The sequence below is a fragment of the Rhamphochromis sp. 'chilingali' genome (assembly GCF_963969265.1).
Source record: "Rhamphochromis sp. 'chilingali' genome assembly, chromosome: 7".
Lineage (NCBI taxonomy): Eukaryota > Metazoa > Chordata > Actinopteri > Cichliformes > Cichlidae > Rhamphochromis > Rhamphochromis sp. 'chilingali'.
In genome coordinates, this window is record NC_137934.1 from 24,803,945 (window position 1) to 24,818,499 (window position 14,555).

Genomic DNA, 14,555 nt, shown 5'->3' on the forward strand with positions numbered 1-14,555 from the left:
AGCTAACGAGCTGGATGCCGGCTTTAATTAAAGAACTGAAAGTGTGATCAAAGCTGAAAGCAGAATAGAGTGAGTTCACATCTAAGGGAGATGGTTGATTGTTTCCTTCTTTTATTTTAGCTGTTTAAAACTTGAGAGTAGACTGACTCAAAACAAACTCACACAAAGCCTGAAGTCTGCAGTAAAACATGATGACATGTCATGAAATGCCTGGGTCTTGTGGTCGGGGTGTCCTGCAGCGAGTTGAAAAGCTTTCATGGTGTCTCGAAATGAATCAGATTATATATAAAAGGATGAGTCAGCGTCAAATTATAGGAGGTCCAAAACTCGAGCTCTTCAGCACCATAAACCAGTTGAAACTTTTCACTTTCAGTCTGAGACCAAACTCAGATCTGTGAGGACTCTGATGTGATTGGTTGCATTTGACCCACACCAGCTGAGGTGGAGAGAGCACGATCGGCCTGATATTGTTGGGACAGTAAAACAAGATTATTTTTATACAGCTGGCGTATATCCCTTTAAGCAGTTAAATAATGACAAATGGCAAACAATTGGGAAATCTGTTGTTTCGCATCTGAAAGGAAAAAAATCAGCTGATTTCTGATCAGATTTTTTGAGCGTCTGTCAGTCTTAAAGTCTATAGGAGAAGAGTTTAGAAAACATGGTTTTCTTCCCGTATCGAGCTTTCATCCCTGACTGTGTTTTGTTGTTTTTTAACGTCCTTTCAGTGTAATGGCTGGTTTACCGTCTGCAGGCGGAAGTTTTTTTTTATCATGAAAGCAAAATGATGTCCCAAAGAGCCGCTCAGCACCTGTGTTTGCTGGTGCGAGTTGGTGTTTATGTGGATCAGTTGCAGCTAATCTCATTAGAAAGCTTAAAAGTGAAATAAATCTTTTATTTTGGAAATAAATCCTACTTTACTTTTAAAAAGAGAGAAAAAAATTTTCTGCCTGTGATGCATTTGGATGATTTGACCACAACCTCTCGGGTCATCTGCACGTTAGAACCCAAAGCCTCTGACAGCAGGAAACTTACAGCTGTTTCCAGCTGTGCTCCAAAACAGCTGCTTTTGGAGTCATCAGACAGGTTTTTTCTGCAGATGATGAAGAACATGGTGAAGGAGGCGTGTTTTCGTTGTGGATGGCTGTGGATCACATATATGTGCTGCGTGGTATCTGTGGGATGCTGTGAGTTTGTACAGCAGCTGACTCGCTAAGAGAACATTTTTGATATGAGTCCAGCTTTCAGGTAAAATAAAGGCGAATGACTGCAGGGAGGTTAGCAGGAACTGGTGTTGGAGGTCTGGACCTTGAGAACAGAAACTTGGTCACATCCATGGTTCCATATGAAGAGGTAGGCGATAAAAGCAGACTAACAAAAAGGATTTAGATAGGCCTAGTGCTGCCAAGGGTAATTTGGCAACACGTGTGCAGAGATGCAGGTCAATAAGATATCTGATCGTAGAATGGCAAGGAAAGCTTCAGGCTGTTGTTAATGATTCAAACTTGAGTGCACTGCTCGGTGGTTTCTGTCCAGTGAGAAGTCTCTCGTTTGACCAAATTTAAAATTAGAGTTGCAGAAACAGGAAGTTCCACGTAACCATGGAAATATTTGGGAAAATTAAGACAGTACAATTTTCTTTAGCTTCTTCTTTTTAAACGTCTTGACAGATTTAGCAGTGAAGCACATACTGGAACCAGGGTTATAGTAGTAACAACAACAAAACACCAAAGAGTTTTGGAAAATGTGAAATATGTGGTCATAAACAAAAATACAGTTTTAGTGATTCAGTCTTACTGCTCAGCACCAGGCTGGGGTCAGCAGCCGCTCAGCCCTTTGTCTTTATCTGGACTACAAATCTGACCTCTTCTTCCTCTTCCTCAGGCCCTTGAGCCGCAGACCTCCACCTCCCACGTGGTCACCATTTCTGGTTTGATACCATCGTCCAGCTACAACTGCACCGTTACCAGCTTCAGCTACAGCACGCCCAGCAAACCCACACACATCAGCGTCAGCACCGTTGGTAGGTGGCACCATTTACCTGCACCGTAGGAGGGCAGTGACTGTCTTTATTTGAGCCCTGAAACATCTTAAAAGTGAAAACTGAACTAAGTGCAGCTCTTTAATTTGAAGATTTAAAATGTTTTTAGTCACTCCTGCAGGCAGTAAAGTGAACTGCAGCCACTGAGGGTGAGTGTGACATGAAGAAGATTTGTGCTGTGGAGCTGAGCTCAGTGAACTCTTTCCAGCTGCTTGCAGCGACTCAGTGAAACGTTTTGGTGCCGTTAGTCACAGAGGAGCAGCAAGCTCATTGGTTAGCACCTTGTCATAACAGGTGTTAACCAGTGAGTAAGGATTGTGAGAGCCACCCCTCTTTCAACACAACAAGAAGCTCACAATTTCTATGTCGATCTTTTATAGTATATCTTTGTAGCAAAGTACAGTTGGAGGCCACCCGCTTGATAAAAGAACTTTAATGTGAAAGTACCATACAGGAAGGGTTCTGTGTTGAGAAAACTGATGAAATCGGAGAGGACTGTGCTGAGAGGTAACAACGTCTGTCTGTGCGTCTGTCTGTATATCTGCAGCCAAAGAGATGAATCCAAGCGTTGCTGCCATCTCGGCTCTGGCTGTCCTCAGCATCCTGCTCATCAGCCTGCTCGTTCTGTTCCTGCTTGTGCTGCGCAAGAAACACCTGCAGATGACCAGGTAACTCAAAGTCAGCACAGCAGCAGTGCCCTCTGCTGTCACGCAGTCATCTGTTGTTCATTTGGCCTTAACAGCTTCACTCTGTGTGACAGTTACAGTGTTTGAGATACAGTGTATGAGTTTATTGTGCATGAGTTGTAGTGTATGAGGTTAGTTTCTGTGTGCATTTCTGCAGCAGATCCTGCAAAAAAAACAAAACAAGCATGCGTCCTGAATGTCTTGTTTTTGAAATGCCCATTGAGATCAGTTTATGGACTTTATTCTAGTTTTAAGAAAAGTAAAGTCCTTCATTTAGAATAGAAATGATGGAATTTGGATCACAGTTATTGGAGTTTATGAGCATGAATAATCTTGGAGCTTCAGAGTGATTCACAGCTGAATTTCTGAGGAAATAACTGAGAGGGTGTCTGCATGCTGTACACTAATCTGTAAAGCGGTCAAGCTGTGGTCTGCTGTGGTCAGCCGTTAATGCCCAGCTAACTGGCATTCATAATTCACAACACCTTTTTTTCTTAGAGTCATGACACGCACGAGTTAGGACGCAAACTACTTCCTCTTGTCAGGAGGCTGAGCGGCATGGGCGGTGTTTACGAGGCACTTTATAGACCTACACGTTATTGAGGAAGCAATATTTACACAGTATTACACTGTGTGTACTGTAATATGTGTGTTTTACAGATTTATAGAATAATGGTATTCTCTTTTGTACTAAAATAAAATACTGATTTTTTTGAATGTATCTTAATGCTACATCTCAAATATAATGTGGAAAATAAAAAATACTTGTATGACAAAAATAAAAGATTTACTTTTTTAACATAAAAATTATGAAAAAAAATCAATTTAATACAAAAGTTAGAATGAATACATTTTAAATCAGTTTCTACTTTGCACATTCAATTCAGGAGTTTTTGTATCATATTTATGCAGGATATAAATGCTGTGACATTAAAATGGTGCATTTAAAAATGTTGACGTTAATTTAAAATTAAATCATATAATTTTTACTCAACAGTTTTCGTTACACTTACGTTATAATTCAGGTTTTTTAATGTAGGTCAGACTACAGACGCACTAGAACCTTTTTAACATTGAGTAGTGTTTTTTAAATGTGTCAAAATAATTGAATGCAAAAGTTAACATTATAAAATTATAAATTAATAGTTCTACATTTAATTTTATGTGGCCAAAGTCGTTAAAAAATGTAATGTAAAGCATTAATAAACATCAGTAAGCAGAATTATTTCAAATTTTTCACATGAGCCAATCAGAATGCGGCATGCAGACTTTTACTAGTGAATCACATGCAGAGGTTAAAATGTTTAAACTGTGTTACAAAGTTATGATTACCTTATGATCGTAACTTTACCCTGCATCATCTCTCCAGTTATTCTATCTTTTTCATTTTTATTTTTCATCTTTTTGAATTTTTATTTTTTAAAATGTTTCTAAAATGTTTGAGCAAAGAAAGTCGTTATTTTCCGATGGCTTGATAAATTCTTTACTTCACTGTAAATTTTCTTTTCATACTCACTTCACAGCTTCCTCCATTTCCTTATAAGTCATCTATAATTTCTGAGTTCCTCAAACTGAGCTGTTCTCACCACATGTGCTTTTTAATTTCTGTTTCAGAGAGTGTGGCGCGGAGACCTTTGTCAACTTCGCCTCGTTTGAGAGAGACGGAAAGCTTCCATATAACTGGTACGAGCTTCGTCATGTGTTTGTTCATCTTCAGATCACAAATTAAGCGTTCACGCACGGGTGGATGTTGTTTTAGCTTGGATTTTGAGTAATCACACAACCTCGGTTTGGATGTGCAAACACCCACGAAAGACCCAATCAGAGGCAGATTAGCAGCCCGGAAGGGGGATTGAAGAGGCAGATTAGGGATTTGAACATATAGGCACAGATTATAGCTCATCTGTGGTGCTTTATACAGCTTGAGGTGACGATGACCATGATGATGATGATGACGACGACAAAGAGCTCAGCACCCTTGCCTGCTTTGTTTGGACCAGCTGAAATGGGGTGTTTGATGATGATGAAAGCTTTGAATTTCCCCTAATCTCAGATTAAAAGGACAAAATGTTGCTTTTTGAGTCAGTCGTGTTAATTTGTTCAAAACAAGAAAAGATAATTCAATTTTATTTCTCCTTTAAAATCAAGCAGAAGAGGCAAAAAGTGCCTGTTTTTAAACTGTGAAGTGGCTGATGGATCAGATTCAGTCTCACATGTTATTTCTGACAAACATTTGGAGATTTGTGATTAATATAACAGCTGAAAGACGGTCAGTTAAGGCAGAACCTTGGCTTCCATCTGCTGTTGTATTTGACCTTCCATCACTAAATGCACATTTCCATCAGAGTGTCTTCTTCTTCTTGATGTGATGGTGCAGTTTGCTTTTAATGTGCATGTGGACAGACTCACTGTGTGATGTCACAGCAGTGTGGATGTGATGAAAACGCGATGCCCCCACTGATGCTCCAAAAGGAAATTCTTTCAAGAGCATTTATCTGAATATATCAAGTTTTAAAGAACTAAATGATCCCTTTTTATGTTATATAACAATGGAACCACTTAAAGAAAAACAAAAACCACAAACAGCATAAAAAATAGAGCAAAACAATATAAATATGATGTACAGTTAGGTTATTTATAGTTGTAAAATATGAAAGGTATAAGCAAGAAACACATCATGATGAACAATTCTCCATATGTTTTGTACAATGTTATGTTTAATTCTGATTGAACTCTTTATGCCTTGAAAGCCTAATAGGAGTTCTTATATGAACTGAGCAGTTTCTGTCATATGTCAGGCTGCTTATTGCGCATCAGAATTTAGCAAAGGTGGTCTCTTCCAATGGACCTACTCTTGGAGAAACCCAAAAATGACTGTAATTGTCATCAAACCACCTCTTCATTAATATACACTGAAGTGTAGAAACTTGCTACACCTCAGGGGAGGTCGTCAAATGTCATGTTTGTGGGGGGGGAAAACTTAAGGAAGATAAGTCTTAATGTAATTTACCTTCTAATTAACCTGATTTTTATGTGAATTCTTTGATTGCTTTCAACAAATCCTGAAAAAAGTCCAAAGCAACCAGTGTAAAACCAGTATGGTGTACCTCAAAGCTCACTTCCTGGGATATTCATTTTTTAAACTCACAGTTTTACACTTTTATGACATAGGTTAGATAATTTTATTAGCAAGAAGGTGATGCAAATATTTTTCAATGATAAAAATTGGAATGAAACTAACAGTGTATTATCCAGTGTATCTAGCCGGCTAAATGTTTTCTCATTTTTATGAACAAGTCAGCAAGATAATTCATCCAGTAAGTTGTTTTAGTATTAGTTTTAGACTTAGTTTTATTACTTGATACTACAGAGACATTTAAGTCTGTGGCAATAAAATGTAGAAGTTTGACATGACTTAAATTTTAATGTTTGTGCTCCCGAGCTTCATCAAGAAAACTCAGGAAAACCCAGACGGACAAAGAGGAGTTCATAAATGTATCGGCATCAGTGGGGTCATTACCCAGGCACCACAAATGTAAATGAGATCATCAGGTTCATAAAGGTGGCTGTCACTGCCAAGTGACAAACTGAGAACTGTTTATACATGGTGTCGGTCCTGGCTGAGGGTTGCATTGTGGGATGGCAGGGAGGACGCAGTGATGTCACAAACTCAGGCTGGGGGGTTGTGTAAAAGAAACAGAGTGACCATTGACGTCCAGCAGCATACAGACTCCTGTTGTCCTCCAGAGACACAACAGGACACTCTCTGAGCGGCTGCATGATGCATTAACTCTGTGTTCAGCACTAATGTGAAGCTCTTGACGCTCTGTGCCTCTTTACTAATGGAGCACCATGTTCTGTCCCCAACCTATCACCCCCCTCGTGTCTGTTTTTTTTTTTTCATTTTTTATTTTTTTTTTTTTTTATTCTTGTTTTTATTTGAACCCCCTTCAGGCGAAGAAGTCTCTTTGCCTTCCTTACCCTACTGCCATCCTGCCTTTGGACTGACTATCTTTTGGCTTTTTATATTAATCCTTGGTAAGTAAGCACTTGCTGGCCAAAAACACTGCACTTCAGGGGCATGTCTAAGCAGAGCCACAGCCGACAGTATTGATCAGAGACACTGTTTTACTCTCAAAATTAACCAAAGTGAGGAGTCACGGATCACGTCTGGATCCAGAGTTCACAAATAAGTCTGGTGGTGTTTTGTATGGAGTAAAACAACAATCCATTTGTCAGTGTGATGTACCTCAGGGTTTACATCATTCATATTTTCTATTTTTAGGTCAATATTTTTTTTAATATCAATTACAAAGAAAACCAAACTATTGCCAACAAAACAGTCCTTTTCATTCGTCAACAATGGTCCACATAAAACAAGAGAAGTGAGAGATTACTGGGTCAAAAGCTTTGATCCTCCTTTGTAGCAGTGAAATAACTTCTGATTGGCTATAGGTGTTTTGGTGCATTTCAATAGGGAAACATTGTGGTTTGGGTTAAAATAACCACTTCATCAAGTTTAAAATAATAACCACAGAGTTAAAGTAGTGCAGTGACTGTTTTGGTGGTTGGTAGAAAACAAATAGCCATGTCCTGTTTAAAAGTACAACATTAATAGACCTATCCAACCACCTTGAGCTCCTCCCTGAGTTTTATCCATGCTTCTATAGCCAAAATACACTCATTTATCTTTTAAGAAACTAGTGCCTTCATTGCATACCACGCCTGCATAGGGATGGTGTGGCTGAAAATGTCCTGTGATGGTTCTCTAATTCTAGCAAATTTACTTAGATTAGATAGTGAATCTAGTTTTTCACAAGGGTTCATTTCAAGGCCTGTGTTGTTTTTCCAGGACACACTCATTTAATATGACTGAATGAAGTAGCCTAATTGCAAAGCCATTGTCTTCTTTTGCAAGTTTAAAGTGAATTAAAACCAAAATGTAACAGGTTTCTTCAATAATCCATGCTCCACGTCGCCACCAAGCTTCAGGATATTCAGTTTGGTACTTATTGTGTAAGAACCGCTACCTCAATTCAGCACAATACATAGTTTATGTTACAAATGCACCCAAGATCTATTTTTCTGTCACCAGGGATTTACTGTTTTATTTATGCATGGCCTTTAGTCCTCAAATTTGAATACAATTTTGGGTGTGTGTTTATAGCATTATGTTACACTTAATGCACACAAAAATTCTAACTCATCAATTTATTTGGGACTAAACCAAAAAACAAATGTGATCATTTTTAAGTTATCTAGTATAATCAGCTGGGATTTCTTACTATTCATGTTTACTAATTCATGTTTATATGTAGATAAATATCAAATAAAACAGTCAAATAAAAGAAAAAAAAACAAGAACAAAATATTATCTTTAGATGTATAAATAGATCACTTGCAATTCTGCTTCTGTGAATATGAAATCTGGTGTTCCTCAGGGATCCATTTTGGAACCCTTTAGGTTTTTTTGTGTTATAAATTATTTTTATTTGTAATGTTTTCTTTAGTGTTAGTTGCTAGCAGGAGACAAAACTCAGTGTTGGATTGGACATGTGACTGTTTGTTGACAAGAACCAAAATATATCAAACTTAATATATAAAACATCACCAGACTTTTCTTTAGCATTTTGACACTTCATTTTGAAACTACAGGGAACTCCCGACATAAATAGGTAGTCAGATGTCATTTCTGACATGTTAAACTTTGTCTTGCAATGCTGTGTCTGTGGTTACACCTTCAAAGTCACATTGAGTGTATTTCTACTAACATGTTGGATGTACTTCAGCATGAAGCGAACTCTCGATGCTAACTCCGGCTTTGGTGTCTGCATGCTCCCTGTCTCTCTCTTTGTGGACTTTTTCTTTAGAAGTCTCTTTGTTACTCAGTTGTGATTTCTGTTCTCTCATAGATTGTAGATGTGATGTGCATGTTGATGGATCAAGATGAACTAGCGGATTGTGTTTTAGCGTCTCCAGATTTCCTCCCACTTGATGTTTGAAAACTTGGTTGTAAACCAAGGAACTTTCAGGACATCATGAGTGATTCAGGGGGAAATTTGGCCCAATTTAACACAATTTGTGTTAAATGGTTGAATGTAGATACAGAAGTATGAAGAGCAAAAATTACAGAAGATGCATGATTGTGGAGAAACTTAATGGCTCAGTCACACTAGGGTGAAAATAGGATGGCAACCTCCTTGACCTCCTGGGTAATCCAGAGGTTAACTGTGTAACACCTTTAATCTGGGCAATCACAAGATGACTGTACAGGTCGCCTGGTAGGAAGCAACCTGTCTTGAAACGGTCGTATTCCAACTCGGACTGACTGCAATCACTCTCAAAAAAATTGGAGAAGATTGACAAATAAGATCTTGATAATGTATAAATGCAGACAGATTGCCAATATACTGAAGTCTGAGTCAGTCTGCACTGATAATTGCAATTCGTCTACAATCCATCACTTTGTAATAAGGACCTCAACTCAATTGGTTGCCAGCTGATTATAATCTGATTATATTCCTACAGAAAAGCAAGCTTGTGTGTACAGGTAAACTGCTGTGTTATTTGTGTTATTTTTAAATCTATGAGATGAATGTGTTTGTTTTACTTTCTGTGTTTGTTGATTGCAACAGATTTGTAATTTAAGCAAATGTATCCCAGTTAATTGCCGTATTATCACAGACAGATTGCATGTTATTGCCAACTTGACCCAATGTAATTGTAAACTGGTAGCAGACTGACTCCATCTTTTTGTTGTTTTAATGCTGTGTTGACACTTTGAAGCCAGCAACTGACTGAATGGTTGCAGACCTGGTCCCTTTTTTCCAAAGCAAATTTCCAAAGCAAATTCAAAAATTATTTCAGAGGCAAGGCAAGTTCATTGCACACTTTTGCAGTAATTAAGGTTGTGCCATGGTTTGTTTTCCTTAGTGTGACTGTAGCATTAAGCAGGTAGCAGATCTAGATGAAGACGATACTTGTGAGCATGACATTGTCTTGCTTTGATGGGTCGACTTATTTTGAAGTTCTGCTTTGTTGGGTTGGACCGATGCTTGGGTTCGGTACTGGCGTTATATGCAAAAGTGATTTGTGTGAATCTATCTTACTGAAGATAGACCATAACCATAACCCTAGCCCTTTTATTATTGCGTAGATATATGACAGAATAGGAACCTCAATAAGATTTCAGTTAGGCAAAAATGTCTAAAAACTACAACCCATCATTTTATCTGGGACTAAATCCAAAACAAAATGACTTGGTGCTTTTATGCAATTCAGTAAGTGACTGGAATAATTAATGTACAGTTTAGTTGGAAATTATCTATCGGAATTTCAGGACCAGGACCACGCCTCCAAACATGCTCCTTCCGGTTGTCATCTATATAGGTTCCCCCAGTTCTGCAAGCTGTTCATTCTGGTTTACGTGCCCCACCCTCCCTCCCTTCTTGTTCTCAGTTCTTTAACTTCTTCATTTCTATTTAGTACATGGGCATCTGCCAGGCCTGGGAGCCATCGCCAGTCCCCTTCGAGGCTTTCCCCAAACCGCAGCTCAATTCATGTCAAAGCATTCATTTTTACCCACTAAAACACTGTCAAATCTAAAATGAGGACGTGGGCCCAGCTAGTGAAATATTTTATTGTTGCCATGGTGCATCATAAAAAAAAACTAATACTGAAAGAGGCAATTATATTTGCTCATTCATCATAACCTGGAAATTTTGTTCACGCCAAAAAATGAAATGTGAGATCTAGTCTAGAATAAAATAGAATCCAACCTGTGGCCCTTTGCTGCATGTGTTCCCCTCTCTCTCTCCTGCCGCTTTCCTGTCACTCTTCACTGCTTCTATCAAAAAAGGCCCAAAAAAGAAATAATATTTCTAATTTTTGTCAGTAAAAATGAAGTGATTATTGATAACATTTAAATACTTTTTAAGAAAGATATTTGGTGTTTTACAGTATCAAATGTCTTAATATTTTAAGCATTGTGGCAGTTCACAAATTTGATCTAAAATAGACCATTTATTTATTTATTTATTTATTAATAACCACAGAACCATAGTTCAAGAAATGTATACAGGAAATGCTTTAAATAGAATATTCTACCTGCCCATGACTCTTAACTGTGGAACTAAAGTCTGAACCTTCAGCCTCTGGGGCGAAAATAGGCACAAACACTGAAAACCTCCAGTTCCTCTCATCTCTAGCAGAGGCTGCAATCACAGTATTCTAACATGGTGAGCGAAAGCTCCAGGCGATCCAGGAGAGAAGAACAACTGCTGCCTAGTCAAAAACCCTTAGCGATCCCTTATGTGTCAGGAGTATTGGAACAGTCGACACGCATTTTACTCTGAACACACTGCGCCAAAAATTAGGTCCCCTGGCACAAACAGTGTAATATAGTGTACCCTGTTAAGTCCCAGGAGGATTGCTGTGATTTATACTTGAGGGAAACAAACAACCTCTGGCGAAGTGGATGGCGCGACACAGAAGAGCTACCTCATCAAGCAGGACTTCACAGTCTGTTTACGCCTACAGGCCAGTGGACACTGTTTCAATGATGAGGATGTACACATCCTGGACAGGGAGGAACGCTGGTGTGAGCGCGGAGTCAAGGAGGCCATTTACATGAAAAGGGAAAGACCATCTCTGAATTGAAGACGGGGCCTAAGGGTACATCTGTCACCATCTTACAATACTGTGATTGTTACTGATGGCCATTGATCAGTTGTCATTGATCAAAGGTCTTTGATCAGTGGTTGTTGATCAATGGTCATGACAATTTGGATATTTATCATCAAGAAACTACGCTACATCCACATGAGCAGAATCAACTTTTTAGACTCCCGTGTTAAAACTTTACAGCAGAAACAAACATGCTTACAGCCTTATACACAAACTGTTTTCATCTCAAAAGGTGATTTCCCCTTCATAACAACTGTATTAAACTTATTACAAAAAAAAACAAAAAAAAAACAACTTATTACATACTTATTACATATTGAAGAAGATTTTAGCAGTTTAAGTGGGGCACATATCAGGAGTCAGAGACAAATATGAAACTGTTAGGGGTGAAATTTTATATGTTGTTATAACCCCCATGTTTAAATTGTAATATGGCTTAAAATTTCTATTATTAGGGGTGTGGCCTCTTTGATTGTCAGGTATATGGAAACACAGGAAGGTGTAGCAGCTAGCTGTCTGCTAGGCTTCATCTCAGCTAATTGGAGTCCTTGAACTGAACCTCTGGATCGTGTCTGTTCTGCTGGAGCTTTTTGGGTTTAATGAGCAATTTACAAACGAACTGAAAACAAACCACACAGCAGGGGGAGATGCTACATTAAGGGGTAAAAACCTGCATCGGTCAAAGCCCAACATGAGCTAATGATGTGAATGAAGGAGGGGTCAGAAATCATCACAAGGACTTGACATGTTTGTATTTTATAGGAGCAAGACTGCTTTAAAGAAACGGAAGCTAACAAGGTAACGACGACTGCATGCAGCTTTCAGCCTGTGGGCTTCATCTTTCTGTGTGTGTGTGTGCGTGTGTTCACCACTAATACCATCCTTCAGCCAGAAAACAGTTTTATCCAGCAGTCTCCTGAGAAATTGAACCAACATTAACTGTGTACTCAGAGGGATTTCTGACTTTTGTGGGTGTTGAAAGGTTTGTTAATAAATTATTTCAGGTGCATGAAATTGCTCATGCTTTACCTTAGTGATGAACTCATTAATGCATTGCAAGAACTTCGACCTTTAGGTGGCAACAGATACATTTTTGCTCCATCTTATTATTACTATGGAGTAAGTGTTCCCTGTGCATTGTAGTACCTATGTGTTAATTACCTGTTTATGCTGGTTACCTGTAACAGTGTTTTAAGAACCAATGCAAAGTTTTTGGTGATCAACAAATGTAAAAGAAGTCTGAAGCCTAACGTTTCTGATACTGTCCAACTTTCTTCAAACTGCCATCTATCCACCTATCTTCTTAACCACCTTCCTAGTACCTATCTACCTACCTACCTAATTACCTCCCTACCTGTCTTCCTGCCTTACTATATGCCTACCTTCCTGACTCCCTTCCTTTCTACCTACCTATGTTACCCTTTCCCTCCCGAAATCCCTGTTATTCCCTTACTGCCTACCTAACTCTCTCCTTAATTACATCTATCTGCCTGCCTACCTCCCTTTTATCTTCATTATCTTTCTACCTTTCCTTCCTACCTCCACGTATACCTCTCTACGTTTCTTCTCATCTTCCTATCTACCTACCTGCCTTCTTCCGTCCCATCTTGCCTAACTGTCCTCTTGGCTATGTCCTTCCTACTTTCTACCTGCCTACCTATTTATGTTCCTACCTATTTCTCTTTCTTTCTACCTACTTACCTGCCTACCTGTGAGCTGGTGCTGTATAGACATAGGCCCATCTATCATTCAGGGCAATTGGATTGTATTACAGCAGTTTGTTCTTTATTTTTCTTGACTAATTTATTTAAACTTACTTAATTTAAAATTTTCCAGTTTAAAAAACTGACATTAGCAAGCTAGCTGTAGCTTAGCTACTCTGAATCAGGCGCTGGTTATTCTCTTGTGATAGCTGAAAATATGACTTGCACAGGGCAAGCTGGCCAGTGAGGCGCATGGATAAATGAGCTGACAGCATCAAGGCTTCTACACTGCTGCAGTGTGAGCTAAAGAAATGTTGCTGAGGTGAACTGAATATACAAGCCTGAGGGTTTCATAGAACCAACTGCAGGTTGTTTGGGGTGAAGAGATCTTCAGGTCCAACATTAGAGCTCATTAAAGGTTTTGTGCAGCAAACATCTGCCCGTATAGGACTTGGAGCTTTCGTTATCGGTGAGATTAAAAGCGAAATGTAAAGACGGTGGTGGGTGTCAGCCATTTGATAGTGTTTTTTTTGTGCTTTCAGCCCTGTGCAGTTGGACGACTTTGAGGCCTTCTTCAAAGACATGAGCAAGGACTCTGCCTACAAGTTCTCCTTGCAGTTCGAGGTACAACTTAAATCACGTCTTCTGAGACCAACAGGCCTGACGTTTGTTCTGAGAAGCAGAGGGAAGCATCTGAAACCCTCTGTGTTTTTTATATCATTTAACTTTGGTTCTGGTGACGTTTCTGTAGGAAAAACCAAAAGAGGAAGTGAATAAATGTCCCAAAATGACCTTGATAAGCTTCTAGGCTAGTGAGTGATGAAATAAAGTCTGCAAATAAAGTCTGATTTAGATCAGCAGGAGTGAATGCTGCTCTAATACATCGCCTGACGTTAGCAAGTGAGCAGGATCTTACATATTTCATCAGTTCACACATAATATTTAAATGTTTACAATTTAAATGAAATATGTCTTTTAGTTATATATTTATTCAGATGCATGGGTGTGCCTTTCAAGGGTGTTGGGCGACACTTCCCCTTACTTGGGAAAACAGCGAGATGCTTAATTATCATGTGGCGCCTGATTTTGTGTTTTTCTTTACGTAAATAAATACGGTCTAAACTGAAGCACAAAAAACTAAAACTGAAAATGAAATCAAATTTTTAAAAATGTTCCTCTAGCGCTCAAACTGCAGTGAGGCTTAAACCTTTTTCTGCATAGTGGGTGTGTCATCTGATTTTAGGGTGCTTTATTCCACAGCCGTTCACAAGTAACAATCAAAACATGTCCTGTTAGAGCAGATTCGTGCTGGTAGGTAGCATGGCAACAGTGGTGGCTGCAGACGTGCTCGCAAGAGCATGGGATGGGTTTTCCTGTCGTATGGACACGTGCCACTCATTTGAAGGGAGACACATGCAGACATTATATAAAGTTTTCTAT

General features: G+C 38.9%; 1 protein-coding gene across 3 annotated transcripts in view; it reads left to right on the forward strand.

Moving 5' to 3' along the window:
- ptpro (protein tyrosine phosphatase receptor type O) overlaps nucleotides 1-14,555 on the forward strand; it is a 45,530-nt gene that overhangs the window by 23,062 nt on the left and 7,913 nt on the right. The window contains exons 14-19 of one of the 3 annotated variants that reach the window (XM_080887356.1): nucleotides 1,885-2,023; nucleotides 2,589-2,709; nucleotides 4,342-4,410; nucleotides 6,682-6,765; nucleotides 12,175-12,210; nucleotides 13,658-13,739. In XM_080887356.1, coding sequence (XP_080743482.1) covers nucleotides 1,885-2,023; nucleotides 2,589-2,709; nucleotides 4,342-4,410; nucleotides 6,682-6,765; nucleotides 12,175-12,210; nucleotides 13,658-13,739 — 531 coding nt within the window. The remainder of the gene's footprint in view (nucleotides 1-1,884; nucleotides 2,024-2,588; nucleotides 2,710-4,341; nucleotides 4,411-6,681; nucleotides 6,766-12,174; nucleotides 12,211-13,657; nucleotides 13,740-14,555) is intronic. The other 2 variants (XM_080887357.1, XM_080887358.1) reach the window with 2 other exon arrangements.